The 17,143-nt window shown below is 38.9% G+C and overlaps 2 protein-coding genes across 15 annotated transcripts in view; one reads left to right on the top strand and one right to left on the bottom strand.

Moving 5' to 3' along the window:
- osp (myosin phosphatase Rho interacting protein outspread) overlaps window positions 1–17,143 on the bottom strand; it is a 600,580-nt gene that overhangs the window by 97,803 nt on the left and 485,634 nt on the right. The window lies entirely within an intron of this gene.
- The window catches only part of LOC143023539 (uncharacterized), a 279,586-nt gene continuing 262,685 nt past the window's right edge, over window positions 243–17,143 (top strand). Inside the window, exon 1 of the mRNA XM_076182094.1 lies at window positions 243–894. Coding sequence (XP_076038209.1) covers window positions 274–894 — 621 coding nt within the window. The 5' untranslated portion in view covers window positions 243–273. The remainder of the gene's footprint in view (window positions 895–17,143) is intronic.

Genomic DNA, 17,143 nt, shown 5'->3' with positions numbered 1-17,143 from the left:
AAAAGCTTTTGCAGTCTAGATATATTAAATCTATATTGTTTCTTTTGTCATAATTCGATACAACTGTGTTGTAGAATTCGAGTAAGTTAGTCACGCAAGAACGTTTCCGTCTGAAACCATGCTGGCTATCATTTATCAAACGGTTACTTTCTAAATGATGTTCGATAGCATCTCTGATGATAGTTTCACACCCTCCGCTCAGCGCTCCCTACGAGAAAATAATTCAACATGGCACATACCAGAAACAGCAACAGCTCCAAGAAACTTGAAGATATGGTGGAGAGTCTTGTGAAAGCAAGAGAAGAGGACAGACAGTTCCTGATGCAAGCAAGGAAAGAAGACCAACAGTTCCTAAGCGAGTTGAAAGAGATAGTTAAACAACAAAGGCAGGAGATACAATATCTCAAATCGACTGTAGTTAATCTCCAAGCTAGAGTGGAAGACCTAGAGCAGTACACGAGGAGAGAAGATATAATCATCAGTGGTTTAAAGATTGTGAAAACGTATTCGGAAGCTGTGAAAGGTGACTCCGACTATAGTGCAGATAACAGTGGTCAGAACATTGTAGAAAATCAAGTGATCCATTCTCTAAGTAACAAGGGAATACAGATCAGAGACACAGAGATATCAGCTTGCCATACACTGGGAAAAAGAAAACAGGACGGTACCCAAAATGTGATCGTGAGATTCGTTTCAAGAAAGTCGAAGGTGAACGTGCTGAAAAACGCCAAGAAATTGAAGGGGACGGGCGTCTACGTGAATGAACACCTGACAAAACGAACCGGAGAGATTGCCAAAACAGCACGCGACATGAGGAAACAAGGGAAGATCATCTCGACATGGACAAGAGACTGCAAGGTGTATATCAAGTGCAAGGATGAAAAAGTACATCAAGTAAGTAATCTTGAACAATTAGTTGAATTTCAATAGTTCACATTCCTTAATCTTCTAACTCAAACATAACCATGAACACTACATCTAACACAAAAACTAAAACAAACATATCAAAAAACTGTTCTTCATGCCATACCCTTGTCCCTACCAATCACCTCAAATGTACATTATGCAAACATTTATATCATTTCATGTGTGCAAATATACCCGTAAATACTGCCAAAAATAACCCCAATATTTTCAATAACTGGTTCTGCCTAGACTGCTCAAAAACATTTCCCTATCATGCCATCTCAAACACAGAAATTAATATTTTGTTTTCCGCGCCAAATCTCGCATCAAAAAACCCAGATGTATATACCGCCATTAAGAAGTATAAAGAAATAGACAAAATATCAGAAAAGGAATTTTCGATATTTAATCACAATAATACCCAAATTGACCCCGAATTAAATTTTTACTCAAAACTAACAAAAGACAGCGATTACTATAGTGATACACAATTTGACACGGTATTTCGTGATATTGATGGTTTCACACTAATTCACATCAATGCAAGGAGCCTAAACGCCAATTATCAGAAAATTGACTGTTATCTCAAGTTACTCAATAAAAGCTTTGACGTTATAGTGATAAGCGAAACATGGATTGACCCAGGATGTCTAGTAAACTTCTTACAAGACTATACTCCTTACAGTGCTAATAGACAGATCCAAAAAGGCGGCGGAGTCTCTATCTTCATAAAAAAATCAATTTCATGCAAACTAATAAATCAATCCACTAATTCGTATGAAAACCTATTTGATTGCGTAGCTGTTGAGATTTTCAGTAAAACTAAAAAAAAAAATACCGTCATAACAAGTATTTACAGAAAGCCAGGCACAAACATCAATGAGTTCACAAATATGCTTGAGGAAATCATAACTCCATTTAGAAATAAAAATTTATATCTCTGTGGTGACTTCAACATAGATTTACACTTTGTATGAGACTCATGAACAAACAAGACACTTTACAGATATGATTTTCTCTTTAGGTATATATCCTTTGATAAATAAACCAACCCGAATAACAAATACAAGTGAAACATTGATAGATAACATTTTCACCAATATTGTAAACTCCGAGATTCATAGTGGTATCTTAATAAGTGATATAAGTGACCATCTACCGGTATTCACTATCAGTCCAAAAGAAATGCACTGCATAACAAAACCCAGAATTGTACTTAAACGTAAAATTGACGAAAAAGATATTGCAAAATTAAATCAATGCTTAAAAGAAGAAAATTGGGATCAGGTTTACGAGTCAGAAAATGCCAATCTATCATATAACGAATTTGTAAGCATTATCATGAGTAATGTAAACAAATGCTGCCCAGAGAGAGAAGTAGAAATAAAACCACGTAACGTAAACTCAAAACCATGTCGAAAGAAAAACCAACTTTACAAGAAATCGATTCAAAGCAAGTCCTTGACAGACGAAAACAAATACAAAGTGTACAAAAACAAACTTACAACAATTTTACGCAATTGTGAAAAAAAATACTATGACACACTGCTTGAAGGTTATAAAGGTAATATAAAAAAGACATGGGAAGTAATAAACAACTTAACTAGGCACAAAATTAATAATTCATAGACATCATTAAAAAAGGAAAAACTAAAAAAGAAGTGGCAAACGAATTTAATGAATTTTTCTCCCATGTAGGACTTAACCTCGCGAAACAAATAAAGACAACACATCAAACTTACGAGACATTTTTGAAACACCGAATAAATAACACTGTTTTTAAAACCCGTCACGGAAAACGAACTTATGAACACAGTAAAATCAATGCAGAACAAGAAATCACTCGATTGCACAGGAATCAATATGAACCTCATAAAACAAATTATGCCTATCATCAAAGATCATTTTCTGACAATATGCAATAAATCATTTGAACAAGGGATATTTCCAGATGCAATGAAAATAGCAAAAGTAATACCGATATTCAAATCAGCCGACAAATCAAGTTATAATAACTATAGACCAATTTCACTATTACCACAGTTTTCCAAAATTCTTGAAGTTATTCACAATTCGCCTTGACTCATTTCTAAAACAAAATGACGTCATTTACCATAGTCAATATGGATTTCAACGAAATCTTTCAACGTCTACAGCAGTAATGGAATTAATTGAAGAGATAACTAACAATATAGAACAAAAGAAAAAGACAGCCGGCATATTTATTGATCTTAAAAAGGCATTTGACACAGTAAATCATGAAATCCTAATTCGAAAGGCCGAATACTATGGGCTAAGAGGTAAAGTTAATGACTGGTTAAAAAGTTATCTAAAAAACAGGAAACAATATGTGGCCATTGAGGAAGAAAGATCACACATTCTACCAGTTACATGCGGAGTACCTCAAGGTTCAGTTCTAGGACCCAAACTATTCTTACTATACATTAATGACATTACAAATGTATCCAACCTTATGAAATTTATACTGTTCGCCGACAATACCACCATTCTATGCTCCGATACAAATTCCGACAAACTGATCAAGACAATTAATGAAGGATTATGTCAACTATCCAACTGGTTTTCAGCCAATAAGCTATCCCTAAACGTATCAAAAACTAACTACCTGCTTTTCTACAAAAATAATGAAAGTACTAAGCCGATCAAAATAAACAACGAAATTATTGAAAAAGCGTCCGTTAGTAAATTCCTAGGCGTGTATTTAGACGATCAACTTAACTGGAAACATCATATAAATCACGTGATAAATAAGATATCCAAAACTTTAGGAATTATGCATAAAATGAGAAATATCCTCAATGAAAATACCCTACGTACCATTTATTGTAGTCTACTACTACCATACTTAAACTATTGTTCAGAAATTTGGGGTAATACTTATCAAACTAATCTTCAACGCATAATTACCTCTCAAAAAAGGTAAGTAAGTTCTCACTATCGAGTACCTCTGTGCCTTTCATGATTCTGTAGATGGTCAATAGGTCACCTCTCTCTCTTCTTTGCTCCAGTGTCGGTAACTCCAGTTTAGCCAATCTCTCCTCGTATGATAGGTTTGCAAGTGCAGGTGCCATTTTTGTAGCTGCTCTTTGGATTCTTTCTATTTTCTTTATATTCTTTTTGGTACTGGGGGACCACAATGTCGCTGCATACTCTAATCTAGGCCTTATCAATGTAACCAATATTTTTTTCATCATGTCTTCGTCCAAGTATGTAAACGCCACTTTTATTGATCTTAGCAAGTTGTAAGTCTCCCCGACAATTTTGTTAATCTGTATATCATAGGACAAGTCGTTCGTGATAATTACTCCCAAATCTTTTTCGGATCCTACTTTCTTTACTTCTTTGGTTCCAATTGTATATTTTCCTGATATTCTGTTTTTGCTTTTTCCAAACTCCATTATGCTACACTTCTTAGTATTAAAGTCCACTTCCCATTTCTGACTCCAGTTCCATACCCTATTTAGGTCTTCTTGCAGTGCTTCACAGTCCTCATCAGTTTCTATTTTCCTTAGCAGTTTGGCGTCATCGGCAAAGAAGCTCATGTAACAGTTCACGTCCTCATCCATGTCATTCATATAGATAGCAAACATTATTGGTGCCAGCACAGATCCTTGCGGTACTCCACTGATCACCTCTTTCCAGTCTGAATATTTTTCTCTGAGCACTACTCTCATCTTTCTACCAGTCAGAAAGTCCTCTATCCATTTTAGTAGGTTTCCCTGTATTCCTCCTATGTGTTCCAGTTTTTTTTAGTAGTTTTCTGTGTGGTACTTTGTCAAAGGCTTTTTGCAAGTCTAGGAATGCACAATCAGCCCATCCATTTCTTTCTTGCACTATGTCTATTAGTCTTGAGTAAAAGCATATTAAGTTTGTGGAGCATGATCTTCCTTGTCTGAATCCGAATTGTCTTGGGTTTAATATGTCATTGTCTTCCAGATGTTTTACCCATCTATTCTTGATTATTTTCTCACAAATTTTGGCAATGGTGCTTGTTAGTGATACTGGCCTATAGTTGGTGGGTTCTTCTTTGTTTCCTCCTTTGTGTATTGGTACAATGTTAGCGTTTTTCCAGTCCTCGGGTATCTTTCCTTCTTTGAGTGAGCTGTTTATTAAGATGTGTATTTTGTCTGTTAGTTCTTCTTTGCACTCCTTTAGAATCCAATTTGCAATACCGTCCGGGCCATGTGATTTTCTGACATCCAGCCTTGATAAATGTTCTGATATTTCCTTTAGTGATGCTGTAAACTCATTCATGAGGGGAGATTTCTTGTTTTTATCTATGTCACAATTTGGTATTTTCTCTCTGGTGAAAACAGATTTAAAGTGCTTGTTCATGACTTCGGCCATCTCTAAATCTTCTGTGTATTCTATGTTTCCTTGGCGTAGTTTCACCAATCCTGTTTGTTTTTAAGTTTACCATTCACATACCGATAGAATAGTTTGGGTTGCTCTTTGCATTTGTCTATAATATCCTTCTCATGGTTCCTTTTCTCCTCTCTTCTCACATTAACATACTCATTTCTATAGTTAACATAAATTTGCCATTTGCTTTGTTTTTTGTCTTTTCTCCACTTTTTCCAAGCTTTGTCCCTTCTGTCTTTTGCCTCACTGCATCTTTTGTTGAACCAACATTTGATGTACTCTCTCTCTCGCTTTTGTCTTGGTACATGCCTGTTTACCCCTTCATTGTAGTTTTCCATCAATATATTCCATTTCTCTTCCACTGCTGTTTCTTCCCTGTAAAATATTTCCCAGTTTGCATTTCGGAAGAATGTCTTTAGTTTTGTAAAGTCTGTTTTGTTGTACCTCAGTCTTCCTTTCCTATGCTTTTCGTTCCTCTCTATGTCTATTTCTTCCTTTGAGTACATGGTCACTCTTTCCAATTGGTGTCTCATACTGGACTTTATGCACTATTTCAGGCTCTGTTGTAAATATTAGATCTAGTTTCGATGGCTCTTCGTTATTTCTGTACCTTGTGTTTTCACGGACCCATTGGGTCATTGTGTACTCCATGGTCATATCTAGCAGTACATTGCCCCACGAGTCATCTCCTCCTTGCACTGTCATGCTGTCCCAACAAATTTCTTTGCAATTGAAGTCCCCCATAACTACCAGATTACCCTTACCCATTAGTATCTCATTGAGTGATTTTCTTGTATCATCTAGCATTTTTGTATGTTCGATTTCTTTCCAAGCGCTTGTTTTTGGAGGCACATAAGTCACCACAAACTTTCTACTTTTCATATTCTTGCCTTCGACTTTTATCATGATCAATTCAGCATTACCTTTGCCCTCTGCAATTTTTGTCACCTTTAGGTCTTTCTTGGCCAAGAACATGATTCCCCCTCCCTGTTTCTTGTCCCTGTTTTTTATCCAGTAGTTGTGTATAAACCTTGTCCGATAACAGTGGATGGTATTTCACCTCTTAGTTTAGTCTCTACAATTCCCATTATGTCTGGTTTTGCTTCTAACAGATAATCATTGAGTTCGTTCAGTCCCGAAATTAGTCCGTCAATGTTGGTATAGGCCACTTTTAATTTTCTTCCTTCTCCCTGGTTTCTTCTTCCCTTGTTTTGTTCGTTTTGAAGCGCCATCGTCTTAATCTCAAGTCTATTACTCTCCACTGGAATTCTTTGCATTCTGTCTCCGATCTTTTCAAGTTTTTTTCCTTTGCTTCTTCTCTTAGTGCCCTTTCTTTTTCTAATTCCTCAGTACTCATTTCTCTTTTTATCCATATCTTATTGTATTTTTCACTCTTTGCCAAGTTACCTACTTTTTCAAATATGTCTTCTACTACCACTTGTGACCTTAGTTTTATCTTTAGAGGTCGATTCCTATCCTTAGTATAGCGACCAATTCTGTAAGTCTCTTCTAAGTCTGTGCCTGAATCACTGTCTCCCCCCTGAATTTCATTAAGGATTTCTACTGCTGTCTCTTTTTCTTCTTTTTCTCTCATGTACCTCGCCAATCCTTGTTTTTCTTTAAGCCCATAAACCACAATACATTTCTTCCTATCTACTGTGTATGCATATATGTGTGTAGATGTGTATGTACCATACTGACATGTAACAAAAATAAATAAATAAAAATAATTTTTTTCCTTAAGGGAGAGCAACTCCCCATAAGCTTTGCTTCTCGCTCTCCCTTTTCAACTACCAATTTTGTAAAAAAAAAAAAAATGTATATATTATGTCTAATTGTATTTAATATTGTTGAATAAACCTATAATAATAATAATAATAATTTTTCCTACGATTGAAGTCCAACTTATAGGCCTATAGTTATTTGGTCTCTTTTTGTCACCTTTTTTGAATATGGGAGTAACGTTAGCTAGTTTCCATTCTCTTGGGACATCTCCGGATATGATGGATTTCTTGAAAATAATTTCTAATGGAACAACAATCTCATTTTTAATTTCCTTTAAGTTTCTTGGATGCCAACCGTCAGGCCCTGGTGTTTTATTAACTGAGTTTATCTATACACCATTTAATTTTTTCTTTTGTTATATTTACCGTAATGAGTAAGCTTGCCCTAGACTTTTCACAGGTTTCAGTTTGGAGTTCACTTTGAGGTGTTTCGTCTACGAATACCGAGCTAAAATAATTGTTTAAGATATTACACATTCCTTCATTTGAATATTCAAGTTGACCGTCAGCAGATAATAGTGGACCAATGTGATTCCTAACAACCTTTTTATCTCTAATGTAACTATAGAATTCTTTGGGATTCTCTTTGGATTTATCAGCAATGTTCATTTCGTATTGTCGTTTTCTTTTTATTATCATTTTTAAATCTCTCTGTATTGATACATAACTTTCGTAGTCATTAGATGCACCCGAGCACTTATATTTCTTATAAGAACAGTTAAAATGAATACTTTTAAGCGTACTACTTTGTTTAGCGTAGCGTGTGTTTGTTTGGTTTCATTGTTTACATCGTCAGTCGGCGGCAGTCGCATCACAGAGTTCACACTGGGCAGTCGCGTTCTACCTGTGCTTCGACCTCGCTTCTTTCTACATCACCATGCCGAAAGAAACCGGGAAAAGGAAGAAAGTCGTCCTTACCATACAGCAGAAGCTGGATATATTGGACAAGCTGAAGGCGGGTCAATCGGGAACGTCCATTGCTCACGAATATGGCATTGGGAATGCTACTTTTACGGACATCAAAAATGCAGGGCCACAGTTAAGGCAGTTCACTCAGAAGCTGTCTTCCACCACAAGAACAAAGATTCAGGACCGAGGACCATGAAGCTGGGTAAATACCAAAACCTAGACGAGGCGTTGTTCAAGTGGCAGCAACAGCACGTATCTTCCGGATTGCCAGGGCGGGGTGTAGATCTACAGTCTGCGGCGGAAACCATGGCAAACGATTTAGGTATTAATGACTTCAGAGCTTCTTCTGGGTGGCTCGTTAGGTTCAGAAAGCGTCATCTTTTAGCAAACAAGAGGGTCTGTGGAGAGACTGCTAGTGCTGCTATCGATGTTGTGGAGCCTTTCATTAACGATTTTTGGAAATTAGTGAGTGACGAAGGACTGCTACCTCATCAACTCTTAAATTTTGACGAGACCGGACTATTCTGGAAGGCACTGCCCAACAACACAGAGGCAAGCACAGCTGTTAAGGACGCGCCAGGAAGGAAGCTGGACAAGGGCCGCATTTCTGTCTTGTTTGGCGCTAATGCTGACGGTACACACCGGGTTACACCAGTTGTGGTTGGGAAATCAAGGAGGCCCCGTGTGCTGAAGGACTGCATGGACCACCTGCCTGTCCACTATTTTTCTTCAGCAAAGGCTTGGTTCACCTCTGGCATTTTCAAGGACGTGTTTCACAAGATCATTGTCCCTTCCATTACCAAGCACCAGATCACCGAACTGAAGACACCACACAACGTGAAGGCTTTAATCCTCCTCGACAATGCCCCTGCCCACCCTGCCAAGGAGGATTTAGTGTTACGAGACGGCAGGATCCGTTGCATGTTTTTGCCCGCCAACACCACCTCAATCATCCAGCCAATGGATCAGGGCGTCATACAAGCAGTAAAGATGCGCTACCGCCGGCACTTTATGCAGGAAATTCTGTGTGTGACGCTCAAGGGGGAAGAAGAAGGAGACACCAGAGCCCAGAGGACAATAGCAAACCTCATGAGGTAACCTGAAGACAGCAATCTACAACCTTGAGAAAGCGTGGAAACAGGTGCCCCTTCTACATTGGCCAATGCCTGGAATCCCCTGCTACGAGGCCATGAGGATATGCGAGAAGTGTTTGAAGGATTCGACCGGGAGGTGCGAGAGGTGAAGGAGGCCCTGGGTGATTACGAGACAGTTACAGAGGAGGACGTCCAGGAGTGGCTCACTGTGGATGAGGGGGACCCAGGTTACGCTCTCCAATCAACCAAAGAAATAGCTGAGGAAGTGATGCACGGCCATGACAACGATGATGATGACGATGACGACGATGATCCTTCTGATCCTTCCATGTCTTTGGCAACAGTCCGGTCCCACATCGAAGGAGTGCTTCAGTTTCTTGACCAGCGACCCAGGGACATTTCAAATAGCAATCAACTGTACCCGATGATGCGAGCACCATTGAGTGACGTCATCGAGAAACAGCTGTCTTGCACCAAACAGACTTCTATCACCTCGTTTTTTCGGCCAAGAACACCTTCGTCCACCCAGTCTTCTCGCCCTTCATCAAATGCCTCATCCTCCTTGTCTACCTTTGATTTGGACAGTGAAGATGGAGCAATGGACGACCTTCCGACTCCACCACCAGGAGGTGGGGAGTGGAAGGGTTGTGGAGTGATGGTGACGGAGGCGGGGAGTGGCGGAGTTGCTTTATTGTGTTCGTCGATTAGTGGAAGATATATATATAGAATAATTCTTGTTCTCTGTTACGTATAAGGTATGTACGTCAACACGGAAAAAAAAAAATTGTGTTCCATCCACAACTTGAGACTGATGGAGAGAGAGGGGGGGGGGAGGAAGGCACAGGACACACACACACACAAAGTATGTCAACACGAAATATATTTCTGATAAATCTGGATTATCCGAAAGAGGCTTCCCCCCTTTCGTTTCGGATAATCGGGGTTTTACTGTGTTTATTGTAGTCGTACCTACGTAACCTCCATTCTCTCTAAACTGGCTTCATCATATTCTCTATGGTTATCAAAATTCACGGGTGAAAGAGAACGAACGATTGATCACTATTTTTTATAATGCGATTATTATGACGCAACATCGCATGTCGGGCAGCTAATGCTGCCAGACGTGCGATGTGCCCCGGAGCGAAGAGGTTAATATTGGGACTGTTACCTGGCCAGTCTTTAATATAACTCACTTCACAGTCTCTTAGCCAGTCTATCACAAGTTTGGCCGTGTGAGCAGGTGCTCCATCCTCCATAAAAACCTCGGCCTTGGTCTCCTCAAAACAGTCAGAAAGATAGTCAGCCAATAACTCCAGATAGTTATACTGATTTACTTTTTCATTAGCAGAGAGTACAACCAGCTTGCCAACACCATAATACGTAAATCCTGCCCAAACCATAAGCGAGGCAGGGTGCTTGACGACCTTGTTTGTGAAGCGAGGTTTCAAGGGGTCATCACCAGGCTTGCAGTAGACCTTGGCTGCTGGGGTGCCAGTCACTGTGAAAGTTGATTCATCACTCCAGAAGACTGTTTTCCACTGTTCATCTGTCCATGTTGAATATTTCTTGGCAAATTTTAGACGTTTAACAACTTGCCGACGAGTAACCCAAGGAGTAGTGTGGGCACGGTAACTTTTATAATTCAGGTCATTGTGTAGTAGCTGCTGGATCGACCTGATAGACACATCACCAAGGAGATTCGAGTTCTTCTCTTAAAGTTGTCAGTCATGACAATGGTCTGACTGATGTTGAAATAGAGTCTGAATTACTAGTTCCTTTCTTAGATTGCCTATCATGATATGGGGAAGAAGTTGGAGATGAGGGTGGACTGTGGAGTCTCTCACTGCACACAGCTTCAGACTACATAGCTTTGCTTCTGTGCACCTCAACCGAGTGAGGTACACCAGTCAGTGATTCCTGTACTGGGGAGCCCCCCAAGTTTGGGAGAGAGACTGTCTGAGAGGAGGCTTTATTGAAGGAAATCTGCGAGGTTTCAGCAATGGAGACCTTAGGTGCCCCTCGAGATGGGGCAGGAGACATTCCCTCAACAGGGAATGAGAGAACCTCCGTGGAGGAGAATTGAGGAGTAATAGAATTTCCAAGTTGTGGAGAAGAACGATTAGGTCTACTAGTGACTCTTTCATGCCGAGGCTTGGGTTCAGCTTTAACAGAAGAATTGGTATTAGCATTTGTTTTTCTATTGGGTTCCAGAGTTGGCTGATCTTCATTGCTTCTGTGCACCTCAACTGAGTGAGGTACACAAGTCTATAATCCCTCTACTGGGGAGTTCCCCAAGTCTGGAAGAGGGATTGTCTAAGAGGAGGCTTCATTGGAAGAAGCCTGTGAGGTTTCAGCAATAAAAACCTTAGGTGCCCCTCCAGATGGAGCAGGAGACACCCCCTCAATAGGGGGTGCGGAAACCTCCGCAGAGGAGGATTGAGAAGTACTAGAAATTCCAAGTTCAGAAGAAGAAAGACAATTAGATTTGATAGTAACACTTTTACACTGAGGCTTGGGTTCAGTGATAATAGAAGAATTCATATTGGCATTTTTATTTTTATTGGGTTCTACAGTTGGCTGATCCACTTTACTATTTGTTTTAACAACATCACTCTATCTTTTGGAATTAGTAGTCTTTTAGCATGACCAACACTAATATGTTCTGCATGGGCTTTTAGTAGTGCATCCTGTTCCTTCTTATAAATTACACAGTTCTTATCCCTGGCATTATGCTCTCCTTTACAATTTATACAAGCATTTGGGTGGGAATAATCCCCATGCTCAGGCTGAGCAGATATCAAACATAGTTTGTCTCTTGCACATTGGCGGTAAGGATGGCCAAAACCATATCAGTTAAAGCACTGAAGGGGACAGGGCTTAAACTGCTTCACATGAACAATCTCTTTTTCTATCTCTTCATAATGAGGCAGATCTTCACCAGAAAAGGTTAGGATAATCATAGAAGAACGAGGGATTTTAAAAACCCTCCAAACATCAGTTGGGCACATTTTTAAAATTTCATCTTCCTCAAAGTCATAGAGATATCTATTTAAAATTACCTCTTTGGCATAACTAAAGGTATAGTGAGGTTTAATTTCCTTAATGTCTGATTTCTGACTCAAGTTAAGCAGCATGGCAGCTAGCTCATAAGACTTTATATGAATTAAGAAGGAATTTCTTCCAAATCATGATACCTTTGAGTTAGTCAAATTACCAGAGCCAAGGTGACTCTTCAAGAATCTTCTAAACTTGAACAAGTTAGCACACTCCTTTGCAAAAATGATAATAAGCCACTTTGGTGGATTGGGAGGCCTCTGCACAATTTCCTTCCTATGCTCTACTGAGTTTGCTGGATGAAAGATATCCAGGTTAGATGGTGCTTTAGCAACAAGATGGGCCAAAGCTTTATTTCTTTTGGAATTATTATAATCCCTGATCTCTTTAATTGATCCAAACTTACAGAACTCTTCATGTAAGTCAACATAATTCTTATCAAGAAAGACATATTTTAAATATAAAATTCTATGACAATTATTTATTATTTACATTATTATAGTTTTTATTTTTTCATTTATTCATTTATCATTATGATTTTTTTTTGCATCCGACCTAGATATGGACCAAAAGGTCTCCTGTTGGCATGTTCCGCCTTTGTAAACCTTTGTAATCCTGTAGCAGCAATACTTAAGGTATTTATAAGCTTCAGAGTATCTAAAGATGATTTGGTCACTCCATAAGCCATTCCAATTGTAGTTTTCTGAACAACAGAATTATCTATCAATGAAGTCACAGTATCATTACTGAAATCCTTTTTCAAGCCAGAGTCAACAATTGGAAGTTTTACTTTTGCCGAGCCAACATCGTCAACATTTGAATCAGCAGTATTAGGAGAGGGATCAGGAGGTTTAGGATGAGGATCAGGTAGTGGTGGTTTAGAATATACAGTCTGAACAGCCACCATGCTCGTGTATATTTATAGGGCCACACCATACACCAAGAGAGATGAATACATAGAAGATAGTGCAGTTGCCTGATGCCTCAGGCAATAAAAGAAAATATTCTGCAGTCGGAAAGTTCCAGAAATGACTATTTACACATGCATTGACTGATTGATTAAAGGTTATCTGGTGTTGTAACTGCCAAGGTCATAGAGGCCGAATTGTTATATTCTTGAATTCAATTTTGGTTATAAAGAATAATAATAATAATATTAGTAATTTACTATGTATAGATGAATGTAAATATTAACAAATCTAAGTTCAGTATCAGGTATTCATTATTAAATAGTGTAAAGGTTATATACTTATGGTGTTAAATTATGTTAAAATCTGAATAGAATTAAAAGCTATTTGGTTTTGATAATTATCATTATTACACATTTTAGTACCAACCAGCCTAAAGAGTCTAACCAGGCCCTTATAGTGTTGGTCTGGAAAGATTTGAGAAGATTGAGTAAATAGATATATACATATATGTAGGAGCAAATCCAATGAAAAAGTGGTGGGATTATATTTCAACATTAACTTGTATTTCTTACTCAATTTTATCAAATAGGTTAATTTCTTTTAAGAATTTAATGACTCCCTCATAATCATACTGCAGTTCTTTTCCAAATATCTTGGCCAAATTATAGTTACCATCTCTCTCTTATTTGGGAAGTGACGCTTTATCAATTCTCTGCGACTATGGCATTCAACCAGCAAATGTTTAATAGTCATGGGGATTAAGCAATCTTCACAGGATGGTTGATTTCCACCACTCATAAGATACCCATGGGTCAGTCTTGAATGTCCTATGTGGAGACGACATATAATTACTTCCCATTTCATTGGCATAAATTCATATTTCCAGGGGTGTATATTTGTGGTGATCTCTTTCATTTTGTTAAGTCCCACTTCACTCCACTGTTGTTTCCATGATTTATGGATGACATTTGAGATGCTAGGGAAGATGTCTATATGGTATTGCGCACCATCTAGGGATCAAACTGGTTGCTGCTGATTTTGCTAGTTGGCCAGCTTTTTCATTTCCATGTGCTGGAACCCAGCAAAAAGTTATAGTGATTCCTCTACATTGTAATAGAAACACACCCACTGTGAAATTTTCATTGTTAGTGGGTTATCGCTACTGAAGATTTTTAGTGCCTGTAATGCACATTTTGAATCACTAAAGATTGTGAAGTTGGGTGTCTGTAGTTATAATGTGTTCTAAAGCAGTTAAAATTCCATATAGCTCTGCTGTAAAATTTGATGCTGCAATTGGTAGTGCTCCACTGCAGCTAAAATTATCGCTAAAAACTCCATATCCGATGCCAGCATCTGTTTTTGAAGCATCCATAAACACAAATGTGGAATCCAAATGTTCAGTAACATGTTCTAAAAACAATCCTCTAATTTCTGCATCTGATTTATCTTTTTTAAAACCTTTAAAATGTCTACAAAATTTAATTATGGGTAGCTTCCATGTTGGGGTAACTGGTAATTTAACCAGGCAGATCTGATTTTTGTGATATTTATAGTCTCCAGTATTTTTCTTATTCTAAAACTAAAAGGTCTAGGATATCTTGGATGATTTTCATAAAAGTTATTAAACAATTTCTGTTGGCTGTAGTAAATGCCCTTGATTCAGGGAGTCTCTGTGTCCTAAACCAATACCAGATGATAGATGACTGTCAGTACAGTTCAAGTGGAATCTCTCCACCATCAATTAGTAAACTGGGGATGGGGGAAGATTGTAAAGGTCCTGTTGCCAAACGTATGCCATTGTGGTGTACTGATTCTAGGATCTTTAGATGTTTGGTTGATGCAGAAGAATAAATTTCACATCCATATTGTAATTTAGTAATAATCAGAGATTTATGTATTCTTAAAATTGTCTGTCTATCTGATCCCTAGTTTGTAGTCAATAATACATACATACATATACCAAGGCTTTTTCCCCCTTACTAGGGAGGTAGCCAAAAAGGAAAAGGCATAAAGTCATTCCCACCCATTCCATCCCTGAAAACACTCCACACCCCTCCACCCTCCCTCCCATCTTGGCATCTCCTAGATGACGGGTCATCCCTGCACCCTGTCCACTGCCCTGGGTCAGAAGCAGTGTCGCAAGACACAGCACATCCACAGCAAGGCCGCTTCATTAAATCGGCGACCCCCCCACTCCGTCCCCCCATATAAAGGAGAGGATGGGGAGAAATCCCTTCGGGCTGCGTCAAAATTTTGCTCACACTACCTCACCCCCCATCCCCCCGTCCATTCCACCTCATGCATCACAACATCTTCCATATACAACCATTCTCCATTCACCCGTCTTCTGTCCTCTCCCATCCTTCCTCAACAGACATTCCCCTCTTCCCCAAAGCCCCCTTCACCCCATCCATCCATCTCATCCTAGGACGTCCCCTCATGTTCACTCCCTCAACATTTGCCTTCCATACCTCCTTTACTAGTCTTTCTTCACTCATTCTTTCCATGTGTCCAAACCATCCTAATACTCTTTCATCAACCCTATCTCCCAACTCCCTTTCCACCCCTGTTCTCCTCCTCACCTCCTCATTTCTCACTCTATCTAGCCTAGTAACCCCCATCATACTTCTCAGACACTTCATCTCAAACACATTCAAGCTCCTTCTCTCTTCCTCTCTTATGTTCCATGTTTCTGCTCCATACAGTGCTGTTGGCACAATCACTCCTTCATACAGTCTCCTCTTAGCATCCATTCCCAAATTTCTATTCCTCATTACACTTTTTAATCCACCTAGGCATTTACTCACTTCTCTCAATCTACATTCTACCTCCACCTCCACTCCACCTTTTCCTGCCACATTTGCACCCAAGTATCTAAAACTATCCACTTCCTCCAGTTGCTCTCCTTTAATGCTCACTTCCAGATTACTGCTACTTTCACCCCTTGTACATCTCATCACCTTACTTTTACCCACATTTATCTTCAGCTTTCTTCTATCACACACTCTCCCAAACTCTGTCACCAACTTCCTCAATCCCTCCTCCGATCCTGCCACAAGCACAGTGTCGTCTGCAAACAACAGCTGGCTCACCTCCCACTTTTCTCCATTTTCTTTAACCATCTCCAATCACTGACCCACTACCCTTGCATTTACCTCTCGCACTACCCCATCCATGTATAAGTTGAACAGCCAGGGTGACATAACGCATCCTTGACGAAGTCCCACCTTTACCTCAAACCACTCACTCTCTCCATTTCTAATCCTGGCACAATAATACTTTTGAAATATTTAAAGCCTCTTGACATTTGGTTTTAATATGTTTCAGATGGTGCATCCCACTAATGCGGCAAAAGTGCACAATGATTGTTTTGTTGGTAGATATTTTAAATCCTTGTTTTTATGCCCAGTTGACAATCTTGTTGATAACTAGTTGTAGTTTCCTTTCTGCTACAGGCATATAGGTAGCAGCAAAGGATATCGAGAGGTCATCTACATATAATGTGCTTAATACATTATCTGGTATAATGTTTGCTACCCCATTTATTACCAAAGCAAAAAGTGTTACAATAAATATACTCCCTTGCGGAACACCCTCTTCTTGGCATCTTTTATCTGATAGAGTATTACCAATTTTAACTTTAAAATATCTATGGGATAAAAATGCCCTAATACATAGGAGTAATTCTCCTTGCAGACCACAATCATGAATGGTCTTAAGAATTCCATGTCTCCATGCAGTGTCATATGCCTACTTTATATCAAAGAATACAGTTATATGATGTTGTTTTGAGGCATATGCTTCACATATGGAGGTCTCCAGCTGCATCAGGACATCTATTGTAGAATACATTTTTCTAAATCCACATTGAGATGGTGATAAAATATTATTGCGCTCGAGATACCAGACAAGTCTTGTAGTTACCATTTTCTCCATTATTTTGCCTAGATAATACAAAAGCTGTTTCTCATATGGTTGGGTATCTATGCTCCCACCACAATCTATTTATAATACTTATCACAAAAAGTTTTGCATTCCTTGAAATATGTTTAAACATTTCATAGGGGATCATATCTGGACCAGGGGCTGTATTTTTGCTTCT

This window comes from Oratosquilla oratoria, unplaced genomic scaffold (assembly GCF_046742065.1).
Source record: "Oratosquilla oratoria isolate Oo_2021 unplaced genomic scaffold, ASM4674206v1 SCAFFOLD50, whole genome shotgun sequence".
Classification (NCBI taxonomy): Eukaryota; Metazoa; Arthropoda; class Malacostraca; order Stomatopoda; family Squillidae; genus Oratosquilla; species Oratosquilla oratoria.
Note: the sequence above shows the minus strand (reverse complement) of the source record. Positions and strands in the feature narration are given on the sequence as shown.